Source organism: Psittacula echo, assembly GCF_963264785.1.
Source record: "Psittacula echo genome assembly, chromosome: 2".
Taxonomy (NCBI): domain Eukaryota; kingdom Metazoa; phylum Chordata; class Aves; order Psittaciformes; family Psittacidae; genus Psittacula; species Psittacula echo.
The window spans coordinates 25,057,131-25,074,256 of NC_137737.1; the positions used below are offsets into that span (position 1 = coordinate 25,057,131).

The 17,126-nt window shown below is 40.9% G+C and overlaps 1 protein-coding gene across 1 annotated transcript in view; it reads right to left on the reverse strand.

Moving 5' to 3' along the window:
* Window positions 1-17,126, reverse strand: part of OSBPL10 (oxysterol binding protein like 10) — a gene marked incomplete at both ends in the record, with an annotated part of 106,237 nt that overhangs the window by 6,085 nt on the left and 83,026 nt on the right. Inside the window, 2 exons of the mRNA XM_080609596.1 lie at window positions 8,765-9,248; window positions 15,005-15,151. Coding sequence (XP_080465722.1) covers window positions 8,765-9,248; window positions 15,005-15,151 — 631 coding nt within the window. The remainder of the gene's footprint in view (window positions 1-8,764; window positions 9,249-15,004; window positions 15,152-17,126) is intronic.

A 17,126-nucleotide genomic window follows, 5' to 3' on the forward strand; every position in this document is an offset into this window, starting at 1 on the left:
GGATATGCAGCCAGGAAGAACTTTAACTTGGAAAGACAACTCTGCTTAGCAAACTCATTAAATGGATAGTGCAATAACAGTAACTTAATAAACAACAATCAAGAAGGCTTTTAACCTGGTGATGATATTCAAAAAGGATCAAAGAAAGCTCATGGGTACTGATCAAATGCAGAAAGGAAGCCTGACAATCTGCAGGTGGGTGTTTTCTGCATAGAATCACCTAGGCTGGAAAAGACCTTTAAGCTCATCAAGTCCAACCATTACCCCAGGACTGCCAAGTCCACCACTAAACCATGTCACTGAGGGCCTCATCTACAGAGTTTCTGAACACTTCCAGGGACGGTGATTCCAACACTTCCCTGGGCAGCCTCTTCCAATGCCTGAGCACCCCCTCTGTGAAGAAATTTTTAGACTCAATCCTGTCAGTCTCCCTTTCTCCTCCTCTTCCCATTTATTCTCCACCTTCTTCATGCCAGCCATGATCAACAGATTTGCAGTAGCAACCAGCTGTGGGAAATGGCCTGTGGAGATACCCATGAGGTCACGTTTCCCAGTCTTAATGGTCTAAGCACAGACACAATCCTCACACAGCCAAAAAGCATCAGCTTCCAACATGGCAGTTTTTTGGACGCTTTCATGACTGGTGATAGGTTTTTCTGTTAGACAAAAGGTCTAACCCTTGCCTGGTGGGCAGGGGTGGTGCTCACTATTGGGGGAAGAACCTCACTGTATTTATGATCCACACCTTCACATGAGCTTCTCCAGAGCTTCCCCAGGCCCAGCCATCTGACCATCACTGTGTGTCGACGCATAAGAGGAAACTGCCACAGTAAACATAATTCCCTCTGTGTTAGTGTAGCTTTGCTTTTGTCTCTCCGATGGGATGGTCTCTGATGGGATCAATAGCTTTTTTCCCCCATGCTCAAGTGGGAGGGATGCTGAGCTCTAATGAACACTGCCAAGCACATGGAAAAGTGAGCAGCAAGTAACAGCAGTGACCTTGAATGTAAACACTGAACCCAGCTCTTGGCAGTATTTTTAGCACCTGGGAGCATACATTTTGAATTCTTTAAATACCTGAATAAATACATTTTTAATGAAGTGCTATTTCACTTGAAACATGATTCCAGCTCAATAACTGCAATCTAAACAAGAACAAAGGGAGTATTTGAAATATCCACAATTGAGGCTACATTTAATATTAACCAAACTGTTAGCTTTGCATTCCATCATTTGCACTGTCCACATGCAAAACCTCATTTAAGTGAAGCACCATGAAGACTGCTGCTGCAGCACCATGACTGTAACTGAGACCCATGCTCTCTTAGGGAAGAGGAAGCCAGAATGACACTGAGGATTTGTAACTGCTACCACAATTTGATTTCAAGCTCTACCCTGCAGAGGAGAGAAATTAAAGGCAGAAAAAAGGTAAAATCTAACAGTTATTTTTAACATTTTAAGATCTGCTTTTACATATCATCACATTGGAATTGATCTTTAAAAATACATCATCTATTTTTCTTCTCTTGCTTCCCCACTGGATTATTCATTTTTACCTTAAAAATGGCTGTATGTAAATATACATGAAAAGAAGACTCTCCCATTTTCAGTCACATTTCCTCCTCTCACATCAAAGAATTATTTTGGAAACTGCAAATTCCCTTAAAGAAAAAAAAAAAATCTGAAGTATTTATAGGCAGTTGTTATGCATGGAAGAATGCACCAGATTAAGTACTCACGGAAGAACAGTGGATTATTGCAATATAGTTTACGAGACAAAAATCCCACATAGAAGAGAGAATATTTTATAAACATGTGGAATTTTGAAAGTCCCCCTTGAAACATCCTCCACACCATTTGCTCCTGCTTTTAACTAAGGCAACATATTCACAGTCATGCTCCTTCCAATGGCTCCTCAGCCTGCATTAAAGGAAGTGATGCTCATGACATATATTTTCCCCTATTTGATTTTTACATGTCCCTCACTAATGCTGCAGCTTTGTGCATTTATTTTCCAGTAATGCATACTGACAAAATACCCAGAGGAGGCTCTGGATCAATGAGCTGCAGAAGAGGCATGTGAAATTTAATGCTTCCCACTGACTGTATGGAGATCAAATTCGAACCACAAATGGCATGTGGGACACACTGCCTTGGGCAGTTTCCTAATTTGACAGGCTCTCCATTCCCTGTTCTTAACAGGGCACAAACAGGAGTAAGTTACACGGGGCATGAATCCCACACAGGTGTAGAGTATCAGGTTCCAATGGGAAAACGTGAGACGCCAGAACCAGACTCTTGTCGTCTCATAGACATTCCAGTGAGCCGTGCTGCACTGCTCGTTTTCCAAAGACTGGAGCCATTTGCCAAATTAAGTAATGAGTGTCACGCCATATGGAAACTGTTCTGAAACCAATGGGCTAAAAAATATTGGTACAAAAATCAGTGCTGGGGAAATATTTAGGTAGCTCTAGTGGCACAGAGAACAGAGTGACACAGAACTTTGGGACTGGTAAACTGAAAAGTCACTAATGCCTCAGGAATAGAAATTACAGACCTGTACATCTGTAAATACATACAATTACTTGAACAGAAAAACCCAAACACAAGAACATTATTGCTCTTATTTATATTTACCCTGGGAAGAACATCCTATTAAATCTTTTCAAGGTTGATTTCAATTTAAAAGGTAATTTCTGGATGCCTACACCTCACTAGTTTTTAAAACACTTAAGATAGCAGGAGTGAAAACACAAGACAACCAGCCACCTGATAATACAGAGTAATCCACCTAAACCTACTCGATGTTCTCTGCAAAATTAACCCATGAGTCAAAGGTGACACTTTCTGCTGGATTTTGTAGCTTTGGAACAAAATCCAAGAGCAGAAAAGGAACAAGCACCGCCCACACTGAGGTGTGCTCACCACAGCCTTTTCCACTTACCCACTTTCCATCCTTATCCTACAACCAGGGTCTGTTTTATTCTACAACCAGTATCTAAAGATTCTTTGGACCACGTAAAATAAACATCAAGTATTTACACTGACTCTCTCATCCCTGACTATTTTAAATCTTAATGAGATCCTATTCACTACATCGTCTTCCCCGTCATTCTCTCATTAGTACATAATTAACCAGAATTAGGGACTGCACATGCAACATGAATTCTTTTATGCAAAATACCCTCTCTTCTATTCAGGGTAGCTTTCTCACGAGGAAACTCAGTGCTGACTACTCTGAAGAATGGGAAGTTGATATATAGCGAAGAAAAAATTGATACATTTCATTAGCAAGCCAGAGTTAGACCCCTCATAACCACAGATCATAGAATCATAGAATAGTTAGGGTTGGAAAGGACCTTAAGATCATCTAGTTCCAAACCCCCTGCCATGGGCAGGGACACCTCACACTAAACCATGCCACCCAAGGCCTCATCCAACCTGGCCTTGAACACCGCCAAGGATGGAGCATTCACAACTTCCCTGGGCAACCCATTCCAGTGCCTCACCACCCTCACAGTAAAGAATTTCTTCCTTAGATCCAATCAAAACTTCCCCTGTTCAAGTTTGAACCCGTTACCCCTTGTCCTGTCACTACAGTCCCTGATGAATAGTCCATCCCCAGCATCCTTGTAGGCCCCCTTCAGATACTGGAAGGCTGCTATGAGGTCTCCACACAGCCTTCTCTTCTCCAGCCTGAACAGCCCCAACTTTCTCAGCCTGTCTTCATACGGGAGGTGCTCCAGTCCCCTGATCATCCTCGTGGCCCTCCTCTGGACTTGTTCCAACAGTTCCATGTCCTTTTTATGTTGAGGACACCAGAACTGCACACAATACTCCAAGTGAGGTCTCACGAGAGCAGAGTAGAGAGGCAGGATCACCTCCTTTGACCTGCTGGTCACACTCCTCTTGATGCAGCCCAGGATACGGTTGGCTTTCTGGGCTGTGAGCGCACACTGAAGCCGGCTCATGTTCATTTTTTCATCAACCAACACCCCCAAGTCCTTCTCTGCAGGGCTGCTCTGAATCTCTTCTCTGCCCAACCTGTAGCCATGCCTGGGATTGCTCCAACCCAGGTGTAGGACCTTGCACTTGGCATGGTTAAACTTCATAAGGTTGGCATCAGCCCACCTCACAAGTGTGTCAAGGTCCCTCTGGATGGCATCCCTTCCCTCCAGCGTATCAACTGAACCACACAGCTTGGTGTCATCGGCAAACTTGCTGAGGGCGCACTCAATCCCACTGTCCATGTCACCGACAAAGATGTTGAACAAGACCGGTCCCAACACCGATCCCTGAGGGACACCACTCATTATTGGTCTCCAGCTGGACATTGAGCCATTGACCACAACTCTTTGCATGCAGCCATCCAGCCAGTTCTTTATCCACCGAGTGGTCCACCCATCAAATTGATGTCTCTCCAATTTGGAGACAAGGATGTTGTGTGGGACACTGTCGAACGCTTTGCACAAGTCCAGGTAGATGACGTCAACTGCTCTGCCCCTGTTCATCAGTTTCGTAGCCCCATCATAGAAGGCCACCAAATTGGTCAGGCAGGATTTCCCCTTAGTGAAGCCATGCTGGCTGTCACCAACCACCTCCTTGTTTTTCATGTGCCTTAGCATGTCTTCCAGGAGAATCTGCTCCAAGATTTTGCCAGGCACAGAGGTGAGACTGACTGGTCTGTAATTCCCCGGGTCATCCATTTTCCCCTTCTTAAAAATGGGGGTTATCTTTCCCTTTTTCCAGTCGTCGAGAACTTCACCTGACTGCCATGATTTTTCAAATATGATGGCCAGGGGCTTAGCAACTTCATTCGCCAGCTCCTTCAGGACCCGCAGATGGATTTCGTCAGGTCCCATGGACTTGTGTACATTTAGGTTTTTAAGATGGTCTCGAACCAGATCCTCTCCTACAGTGGGCCTAAGGTCCTCATTCTCACAGTCCCTGCGTTCGCCTTCCAGGACTTGGGTGGTGCAGTCAGAGACTTTGCCAGTGAAGACTGAGGCAAAGAAGTCATTAAGAACCTCAGCCTTAGGTGGAGGGCTAGCATATCAAACAGCATCTCACATGGATTTCCAGTCATGCTTTCTTACTTGTTCTGCACTTCTGCAACTGATACTTACTTTGAATCAACAAACAAACATCAGAAATAAAGAAAAAAAATGTTAGTCACTCTGAGGTGCAACACGCTGAAAATTGTATAATTGAGATACTGAGCTATACTCTGTATGACAGGACCACACTGTCCTCATATCTCTGTATGCTTTCAATTCTTGTAGAAGTCTTTCTACCTCCACGACATCCTACTTCAGTGTAACCACTGCTGCTTCTACCAACAGTGCTATTCTAACAATATTTTTATGCTATTCTAACAATATAGCATAAAAGCAACATGCTCTATACATATAAGGACACTGTGACCAGTTAAAAAAAATACCTTTCAAAAACCACCACAGAGACATGACCAGCATGTTCCTCACACAATACAGGTCCCAAAATTCAGTAAGAATTCTTGTAAAAGCCAACTGTGGTAGAAAAAGCTTCACTGAATTCCTTGAAGGGCACAAACAAAACTATTCCATGGAGAGCAAAGTTTCAAAACACATCCCAGTTGTTTGTATTCAGCACGAAGGCCACAACAAAATTACAGGTCAAACAAAAGTGTTCTGATAAATACCTGAATTAGTACAAGGTGGTCACTTCCTTCCACTGAATTACCCAAAGCAGTAACTGCAGCTCCCTAATGCTTTGTTTTTTATATTCCATACATCAGATAGTACTATGAATGCACCGTATAATGAAACTACCAACACCAGAATGATTTAAACGAAGTCTCAGAATGGACACAGATATTTTAAAGATATCAAGGAAACTGCCTTTCAATTCACGCAGGATCTAAAATCCTTACTGTTCTAACAGAAAGCCAAAGGCACCGACGCATGTAAGTAAACTTCAGCAACAGCCAAAAAAGGGCTGAATGCTCATAATGTGGAAAAAGAAAACAGAAAGAAAGAAAATAAAGAAAAAGGGGGAAAGAACAAAAAAAAAATAACAATAACACATGATGAGTTTGGTCATGCAACGCAGAGTAGCAAATACAATCAACCCCAGGGATTCTATGATTCACAAACTGTCACTTTGTCTCTTACAAAAGCAGGATCAGTCATTCCTGAGAAATTTGTTTAATCCAGTTTTTAGTTTAAAATAAGATTCTACAACCTCAGCAGGCAACCCTGTTGCCAGAAAGCTTCTCCTAGTAGGCAACTTTGTTTTCTACCTATCTTAACTACTTTCATATACCTTCTAACAGCATAGCATGTCTTTCCACCATCTGCGCTTTGCTAGACTAACTCACTTCATTTGAAATTCTGCAGTGCATAAAATGTCCCTAAAGAAAATTCTTCAAATTATATTTCACATTAGAAAAATATTAGGCCTGCATTATCGGATGTGTAAATACAGACACAGGTTTTGCACACTGTAAGTCCAGTGGCTTTGGTTCAGCAACCTGTTCCCCAGTGCTCACGCTGACTTCAATCTACTACAGAATTTATAATTATGCAGCACATGAGAAAGAAATGTCTGCAGTAGATTCTGATTTCTGGACAGCTTCACAAAGCTTCACCAGCTTAATTCTGAAGACTTCCCTGGGACTTTATGTTTTCAAAACTGAAGAAAGTGTCATTTTGAGTGAAGAAACCACATTGCAAAGCAAGCGTTTTAAAACCGAGGCTGCCTGTTTCAGGGTGGCTGTTTCCAGATGATAGAAAAGCTTCAGCAGTACAACTTCTTCCTGCCCATTGCCAGTCCTCAACATGCAAGAGAAATGCATGGGCCGCAGTGGGGTTTCTCTGTCACTTCTCAGAAATGCTGTCATCACAGAATCAGCTGGGTTGGAAAAGACCTTTAAAATCATCAAGCCCAGCCATTACCCCAGCACTGCCAAGGCCACCACTAAACCATGTCATGAGGGCCTCATCTACATGGATTTTGAACACTTCCAGGGACGGTGATTCCACCACTGCCACGGGCAACCATGAGGCTGCATGTCTGGCACCACTTACATGAACAAAAAAAGACAAATGATAACTATAAATTGGTAAACCCAAACTTCCTCCCAAAATTCCCATTATAAAGACCGCAGTAAACCCTGCAGCAGAGTTCACCATTGCAGATGTTCCCCAAAGCCTGCCTCTACTCCTGGGATATCTCCAGGATCATGAAAAACAAAGTGGTCAGGGGAGAGCTTAGTCTCAGAAACACACATTAAACTACCCCTGGGGTAGGGAAGTGGTTCATCTCTAGACTCTTCGTCTCTCAAAACTGGGACACATCAGGACTTTGAAGTCTTACGTAATCCCCACAGCAAACACCCTCAATTCCAGGGAACTCTGCGCTAGCAACAAGGAAAAGAAATTTCCCTACTCCTACATAACCATAAGTGACTTTGTGTTTAACTTTATTCCCATTAAATAGCTCCCTTCACTGAGAACAACAATAGTAGAAATTTATATATACCTGAAAAATGCAGCAAGTTAAACAGTGAGTCAGGCTGGCACCAGTACAGTGAGGAGACAGAAAGACCAATTTCCCTTCTGACACTCCTTTCCCAACTCCCCTAACTCCGTATTAAAATCAAAATACCTAAGTCATAGGAAGAAGGAAACAGCTGTGCTGTTATAGACTTCAGCTATCACAATACTATCAAATGCAGTAGTTAAGGAAGTTACAGGGCTCTTCTGTAAAAAAGGGAATATATTGCCATCAGAAAAGAAGCTCCTGTAGCCTTTTCTAGTGTTTGAATTTGTTCTTTAGTTTTAGCTAGCAGAAACAGCAGAACATATCTGTATGTTTTTACCATAATCGTTTTGTTGTTATTAATGAGCAAAACCTAATTGCTCATTTCCCAGTCTACTTCTTTAGTATCTTCAATATCATAGTGTTTAACATAATGATGACAAAAAGAAGCATTTACCCTAAGTTGTCCTGGTCCTTCTGAGACTACAGTATAAAAACTAGTTAAGACGAAACACCAAAAGCCACACACCCTCAAATGGCAAAAGGGACTAAATTGCTTAGAAACATGAATTCAATACATTAGCAGTCAGTAATGACACTGGTACAGGTGTGTTTCAGCTCACATCACTCATGAAGAATTTGTTACAATTCCCTGTATTTCTGAATTCATGTTGAGCAATGACTTACCATAAAGCAGTCTATGCATGTATGATATAGCAAATCATGACTTACACCTTGACTGCATGACTTTCTATAAAACGTGAGATAAAACACTAACTTTGTGAACACCACAGAAACCATGATTCTTTGCAGAAACTATGAAAAAAAAGAATGTTCGGCTTAAGTAAAAATGTGGAGTTTTCCTATTGCTTTGTTCCACTTATGCAATCATCCCATACCAAACTGCACATCATTTTAAAAGTGAGCAAGACAAATAAAACTGTTCTTACAGAATATGTTGTTAGTAGCCATTTGCTACTGCAACTTAATTCTGTCTGAAGTACAGCCACATGTTAACAGAATCACAAAAATATAAGTACACATACGTACTGTACACATTCTGTCTGGACAGAAAAGAAGTTCTATGAACCCTGCAATTTTACTTCCAAACTTCACAAAACAAACAGCCACAAGGGTCAAAGGAAAGGTGAGAGGGAGAGCAAGCAGGAAAGTATCTGGATTTCTGTTGTGTTGACACCCATGACATTAGTTCAAAAAAACGAAGTAAAAGCACATTTCTTACCTTCACCTACCATAGAAACACCTATTGACATGCCCATAAACTTGCTTTTGGTCCATACGTGAGCATTCACACACATTTTCTTCTCTTTGCACTCACAGTAAAAGCAAGATATTGGTGGATGGTGGGACACTTGTTCAGCTACAAACCTCAGCTTGTAGCACATGGACTGGTCCCGGCCAAACTCCTTGGTTGGCTCCTTAGAAACCGTGGAGGCACCATTAGTTCTTAATGCTTTCACTTTATCTTTAGGCACATCCCAGGAGCAATGAAATGTTTCACCAATTATAGGGTTATAGGGCTTCTTGGCAACCGCTCCCTTTCGGCCTTCATGAAAAGCTGTTAGATAATACTCCACAAAGCTGATAATTCTTTCCTCAGGAGTGGCTCCAGCTGCAATTGACAAAAACAGGTCTGGATGGGCCATGAAATTTGCATACATCTCCAGCAGGGATCTTTTCTCCAAAATAAATGTTGGAAGCACTACCTGTATGCAAAGCAGACAAAGGCAGATATGATTTCCCCATGATCATACTACCACAGGGGAAGAGTGGGGGGAGAACAGTTAAGACAGCTGCAATTGTGGCCCTGTCAAGTTTTGGGAGAGTGTATTCCCCCCGCCCCCTACCAGCAATTTCATTTTCTTTGCAGTGCAAATACAGAATGAAGAAAAAAAGCCTTGAGCAGGCTGCTTTCTATTTCATTAGGATTCTCAACAGCAGCTCACACAACAGGGATGGGCTGTTCTGCTCACATGGAAATCTACCTCTTCCTCTCCTTTCAGTCAACAAACCAACCATTGTTCTCCCTGTTTACAGGACATAAAAACCATACTTGATGTAAATTCATTTACAGCAAACATCAACAAACCCAACTCATCATAATCCTCCAAAAAGGGAGGGCACACCCTCTGAAACCACTGGGCGACAAGTGTTTTATATAAACATACACATCACCAACCTGTAAATGGTGGAGAGTACATCTGCCCATTCTGTCAAACATCTAGGCTCTCAATTTCACTCTTGGGCCTTCGACCACCCACTGCATATGTATTAGGTCCTTTCCAGCCTCTAACAAACCAAGCCAACTAGATCCAACCAAAACCAAGTCTCAGGTGTGTTTCCAAGGATAAAACAATGCCAAGGACCCTTCCCAAGAGGCTAGAGGCAAGCAAACTCTCCCCGTTTGACTCCTTCCACTGTACATTGTCACTGTATGTGTGATGGCCTCTCCTACCTCTCTGGTCAAATCCCTTGCCACCCAGCCACCCCAGGTACACAGCACATCCCCTCAGTTATACTATACCATACTAGTGTGATGGGTCCCAGCATGCCTTCACCTTATTTCAGACAAGTTGAGACAAACAAGAGCTGCAGAAGCTGTTACATTAATGTCCTGGGACTGGAGAGGCTCGAGGAGGGGAGGAGGGGGCAGAAAAAATCTGTGACTGAGCACTAGGCAATCTGCAGTGATTTGGATGCAGCCTCAAGCAGCTCATCTGGCAACACAGATGCTGCCAAAGTCATCCACTCACAAGTAAGAGAGTTTTCAGTAAGACATCCTGGAGTGCACGGCAAGGCAGACAAGAGCCAGGGGACCAAAAATAGTTTATTTCCTTTCCTTCTCCCCCATGCTCCACACCTTGTGCAGGACTGTCCCTGGGGAGCTCAGGGATTGCTTCTGCATGACCAACAAGAACCTTGTGGCACACACCTATCTGTCTAGAATCAAAGAAGCTCAATGCTGCTAGATGCAAGACCAACAGCTGTCCTCTATTAAGGCAATTCTGCTTTCCTCTTTAATTCTTCATTGCAGTTATTTTCTCCCCTCAAAGATCAGGTTATCAAAGGGGCAACAGACAGCCAAACAGAAAAAACCTCCATCATTTATGTCTAGAAATACTGGTAGTGACTATCATGAGCTCACTGCAGAGACTTGAAAGGGCAGAAAAATTAATTTGAATAAAAAGCACTCTGCATCTTGTCATGTCCAAGTGACACTCTCTAAAAAGTGACCTTTATTACACAAATGGAGGAGAAAACTATAGAACATAGCTATGATGGTGCTAACTTTACGCTTCAACATTAAGCCTGCTGTGGTTTCATCCTGTTGACTTGATCATATAGTGTGCATCACTACTCGCTCAAGTACCAGCTGTGTGCTTTGCTGCTTACATACTTAACACAACCAACACCAACACAGCCACAAAATGAGATGTTACGAATCACTGGACTCTTAACATTCAGTTTCAAGAATCAATTTAAAATCCAAATAAAGCTTGAACTCCAGCTCTAATGATCTTGATTTAAAAGCCCTACTAAAATGGAAACTACACCCTTAATTGCAGCAGGAAAGGAAGGATCCACTGCAAAGGGCAGAATAATTGAATTGTTTCCACAAAAGAAGGCAGAACTATATGTGAAAAAGAACTGAGCTGTAAAGTTTGCACAACTCCAGTATTATATTTCTTGAAAATGTTGCCTTTTACTAAATAATCTCATACCCTCAAAGTCTCAAAATGCAATACTAGCATGCACTAACATAAAAAACCCCACACCAGTTAGGGTGGTTTTTTTATTGGCCCTATCTTGATTTCTGCAGAAACAAGCAAAATAGAAATAAACAAATTTGGAAGCGTGACCACATTCTTCTTGCCAGCACTGGACTGTCATGCACGTGTGCTGGTACTCCAGCTCCCAAGGGAATGAGTTTTTCAGCTCTTCTGCATAGCTTTTCTTCCAGAAAAATACACTTTGAACCTATGTTCTTTATATTGGTTTTGGTCTGGATTACTAGCATGATTTTATTTTTTTATTGCATAAGAAGTCAAAACTGCTTAATTTTTTCCACTGAGAAAAAACCACCATGACAACCAAGTGGACAAAAGAGTCTCTCTAGAATAAATATCAAGTTACTGAAGTCTGAAGCAAAAAAATCTCCTGACTGCATTCTAAAATGTTAGAATAATCTCTGTTCTTTCTCAGGCTTCAGGGGAAAAGGAAGCAGTTTAACAGTTTCCATTTTCACTGAGGTTAAAAAAAGAATACTGGTTCAAAGCTTAATCATAATCTCCTACATTTTAATTCACCTATATTTAATTAAATCTGAATGCAATTGAGAAAAGTAAGAGCATGGCTTCTTAAGAACAGAGATATTTATCCCTGCTACTATTTACTGTGAGGCAAAACATGAGTGTCAACACTGTTACCTGACCAAGGTACCCCATGTGAGATGTCATTCTTTTAGAGGTACAAAAGCTTTTCTACTGTCATCTGAGTCATTGTGGAAATAAATTTCATGCCACTTATATTTTAAAATTACAATGCAAAAGTATATTGAGAGACAAATTACAAACAACATCATCAACATCATACTACAATGTTAATTTACAACAGGTTGATATTCTGCAATATTACTGGCAGTCCTTTTACACAGAATGGCAGCCCTTTATTTTTTAGCACACATCAACTGCATAGGCAAGGTGAGGGAATGCAGGGGAGTGATCACCCATCTGTAAAACTGTTAGAATTAATTGCAATCCATTAGATGCCATTGCCAACAAATTCATGGCTCTGTCAGTGGGTTTTGGCACTATTTTTCATTTTTCAAAAGTCTAAAGAAAAAACAATTTAGAAACTTATTTTTTCCCTAGCAATTCCAATTTTAAATGAGGTTTAAAGTCCTAGCCCAGTCTGATGCACCACTTTTGTGCTACGACCTGCTGTTGTGAACTGCTCCCCCACCCAACTCTCTTCAGGTACTGAAGTCTATTTGGCCACCACAGAGTTCAGCCTGCTGTAGCAAATCCCCATGCAGATTTAATACTTCATTGCAGGTGTTTTCCTTCACAGTAGATTTTTACCATTTAACTCCTCATTACAAGGCACAGCAGCATGACACATCCCAGAAATGAAGCACCTCTGCAACATTAAATGTGACTATCATCACTGTGGGAAATTGATGTCAGCAGGCAAGGCCAAGACTAGCATAAGCAATCGCTCTGCAGGAAAAGGAAAGAACGCTGCTTCCTCTGATACGGTACATGAAGGTGATGATTATGCATCAGAACTCAAAGCCACCAAGGGCTCAGAAAAGCTGTTTGTTCATGCACATGTCACGTTACAATCCATAGCTCACAAAATGAACCAAAGAAACAACCTTAGAAAAGGCAGCACAGGAAAATGGAAACATGTAAAACATCCTCTGATATTAGCAACTACTGTGCCACAGCCACTTCCAGTAGAGGATGACCAGCATCAAGGCTATCTGAAATCTGACTTGCAGAGGAATCATGAATGATGAGAAGAGAGACAGCCAACAAATCAAACTGTAGTGTCACACGTTTGTAGCCCCAAGGGCTTCATGTCAGTAAGAAAAAAAGTTAATAAAAAAAAGCAGCCAGCTGTCTTGTAATTTATGGTTTGTTTAATCCTCAAAACGGTCAGAAAAGTGATGTGCACATGTGGCATGTCTAATTAATACTCATCATATGTGTATTCGTGCATCACACAGAGTAGGGATAGATCTGACTTTGCCATATGCCTGTTCCTCTTTTCAGACTGTGGGTATTACATACACATTCATGCATGCCATTATTCTGCCATACTATAGATCTGATAATATTCATCGCTATCCTGAAAAACTGTGCTCTTAGAACACTATGTAAGAAAGATGTTATCATACATATTGACATTTCTATTTTTCTTGTTAAGTGTCTACACTTACCTACAGGAATTTCTCTTATTTACATTAACTGTGTGTCTTTGGGATTTTGCCTCCTCCGCCATGACAAAAAGATGACACAAGAAAGAAAAATCTTGTTCATTCCCAAAGACAAAATGCTTTGAAGACAAAAGAACAACAGGTAACGAATCTTGATCTAGTTTAAACATTATGGACTCCCACAACCTTAGCAAACCAAGACAGAAAAGAGGAAGAGCTATGAAAAAATGAGGAGTACGAGAAAAACAAAACCAAAAATTAACTGTACATAACCCCAGACATACTAAGAAGTGACAGGTATAAATTATTCACAAATGAAACGATGAAACTTCTATTTAGAACAAAACATTAATTTCTGTGCAGCTATTCAATAGCTATACATAGCAACAGATCACGGGATTGCTCAGTCTTAAAAATGTATTTAAATACTGTCAATTGTTCCAGAGGAAGGAGAAAAGACTATATTGAGAAAGCCTTATTTAGTAAGAAAGTGATGTTAAAAATAGATTCTGATTAATATGTAAGATCAAAAGGAAAGCAGATGAACTCCTCAGAAAAGCAAAATGCTCATGAGAAGGATCTCCTACAAAGCTACCACATGCACAAGAGAAATTCCCTGGAGATTCCAGAACTTTTTATTTGTGGAAGGTGCATCAGAAGGAACTCTTCTTATCTGTAGGAAGGGGATTACAGGGGGCTTATTGGGGAGGGGTGGGAGGGGAAGGGGAGGGAGGGGGTTATGCAGAAAACTTGTGTGGAAGGAAAGGGAATTCTGTATCTCCACAAAACTCCATTTGATTACTTATTAAGTCCCATGGGAAGGTTTCACTGGAATACAGGATTATTCAGAAAGAGGAATTCCCTGCTTCCAGAACCTCTACCTCATTTCCAAAACTCTAAGGACTTAGTGAAATTTCTCAGACACCATAATTTCTCTGATCACATCAGTATAGAGAAGTTCCTAACAATGCTGGTTCCAGGACCAGATGGACGCACAGAAGGTTAAACTGGTGAGGGGTTTAACACAGACAAAAACAGTGATACATTGAAGACTATGATTTCTTTACCATCATGTGGTTTTTTAAGCTGGCAAATAATTAAATAGAATCCTGTCCACAAAACAGTAACTTGAGCATGCACCTCCATCTATACCATTGCCATTATTGTTCCTCAAACACTCAGTGCACCCGGACTTACTATACACGCGAGATATATACATGACATACGGTTGCTTTGAAAGACTTACAATATAATTACGGAAGAGGTTCGGGGTTTTTTAATTCTTTTTTCTTACTCTTCCCCCAACCCTATAAAATCTGATGTGGTCACTTCCTGTGAAACCCTGCCTAGCAGGAGACAGCCCTCTATACCTGCTTGGAACCAAACCTTTATAAAGAGGTCCTTGTCCACATAGGCAAAACATGGTCGCAGGAATCACGCACATGCACGCATACACACAAACAGAAGGATGAGAGGAAGAATAAATAATGAACAACTATAAGAGAGAAACGGTGTCCATACCCTGGTAAGGTCCATGCCAAGTTTGAGTTGGGAGATGAGATGAAGAATTACACTACGTTGATCATCCATGACTCCTAAATCCTCCTCTTCATTATCTTCAGTATCTGTTATTTCATCTTCAACTATGATCAACTCAGAAGCTGAATGCTGAAAGTAAGAGGAACATCACCATCTGGACAAAAAGACATAGCATGGTTTTCTTCCTATTATATATGTATAAAAACAGAGCTGTCTCAAAGGAACCAAAGACAGCTTCTGTTAAACCAAGAAAAGGTATGAATTCAAAAATAAAAAAATCCAGTGATGGATTCATAGAGCTTTTTGATCCCATCTGCAAAATGTGAGTGGTTAAGTATCAGATGCTAATTTACATATTATCTTCTCATATTATATTGCAGTGATGCCCAACAAAAATCATAGCATTTTAAAGTAACAGGTCTTCTATTTATTAAACAGAAATACAGAGTTGTAAATGAATCTTCAAGACATTGTTTCACAAATATCTCCAGCGATTATTCATACCTACATGTTGCATGACCTGATTTCACACTATTTTTTCCCCCCTTTCTTCTACCCAGCATCCAAGTTAGGTATCTCAGAAAGCTAAGACTATTATTGAAGGAGATAAGAAGAATATTATAATTGAAAAAAAAAAAAACAACCCAGAGACATTAGATTTTGGGGGGTAAAGCAATACCGTGAGTCTTTATGACATCTGTCATTTGTAACACTAGGCTGCTTCACTGCATGATAATGCCAGTAACAACCCAGTTTCCAGACACAAGCTGCAGATCAGGACATCCTCCTTTACAAGGAGGCATCATGTCATCCTCCTTTACAAGGAACTTTACAGCAGAAAGCAATAACAATTTGTGATATTTTACTTCATTTCTCCTCAGGGTTTACAATATATTATTAACAATAATCCAACAGGTGGCAGTTAGTTTGTTCAATCCATTGAAACCACTCTGCAAGCCTTCCAGATATGTATTTAGGTAATCTTTTTGTACTATAAAAAGTTGGGTTATGTAGCTGAAAAATTTACAGCCCAGCATTTTGTTACTGCCCTAGGATTCCATGCTGTAAATGAGACACCACTACCTGCAGAAGTTAGCATTCCTTCATGCTAAACAGCACTTCTGCAGAACTAGCTATTTCGTTACATGAAATGAGAAATTTTTCATCTCACTGTGAAAGTCTTTGCAACTGAAAAGTTTCACTCAAACCAGCTTATACTCAGAATTGGGTTTCAAAGAAACATTTCTGAATGATCACATCAGAGACCCCTCAGGTGAACACCAGCTTGTGTAAGGAGAGTGTCTCTGAAATTTAATTACTACAGATGACTCCAAGATTTCAATTAAGTGTTTCCTCTTTTTCTCTTTTTTATTTTTTGTAATTAAATAAATGCTTAGGTAGCTATATTTTTCAGAATAGCTATTTGGTAGAAGCAAAGAACATTTTAAAGACATTTTACTACTACTTTATTTAGAAAGCAGAATATGTGGATTACATAAAACAAAATCTGGTGAGCTGCTGTAACCTCAACAGCTTGGAGCTCTTCAAAAGGACAAAACCACACTTTCTTCCTCCCATCCCTCAGAAAATAACAGGATAGAACAATAAGCCTTTTCCTCCCAAAATACACAGTATTATTATCCAACAGGCACCTTACTGACAAGTTCAATTAACATGAAACCTGACAACCTCATACAAAATTATCAGCCAGGGAGACATAAAGCACCGAAGCTTGGCTCAACTGTACAGACTATGATTCATCTGGGGGGAATGTGGAAAAAGCAGTATCAGAACTTACAGTAGATGCTTCGACAGGAGGCTTCCCTTTGATCCAGCTTGACCTCATTGAGAGCACTGAGCTGGTGGATAAGCACTGCTGCTTCTGTTACTGCCATGAACCGAGCTCAAGGCAAACAGGCTCCGGCAGGAATTAACAGTGCTAGGAAAAAAGCCAGGGAACCTCCCCTCCTCACTCCCACCCCCTTTTTTTTTTTTTTGGCTGTCAAGTTGGAGAGAGTGCACCGGATGTCAATCTGCTCCTTGTTTTTCCAGTCGCATGGCACTGAGATGCAGTGAGCTTCACTGCACACAAGCTCCAACTGGG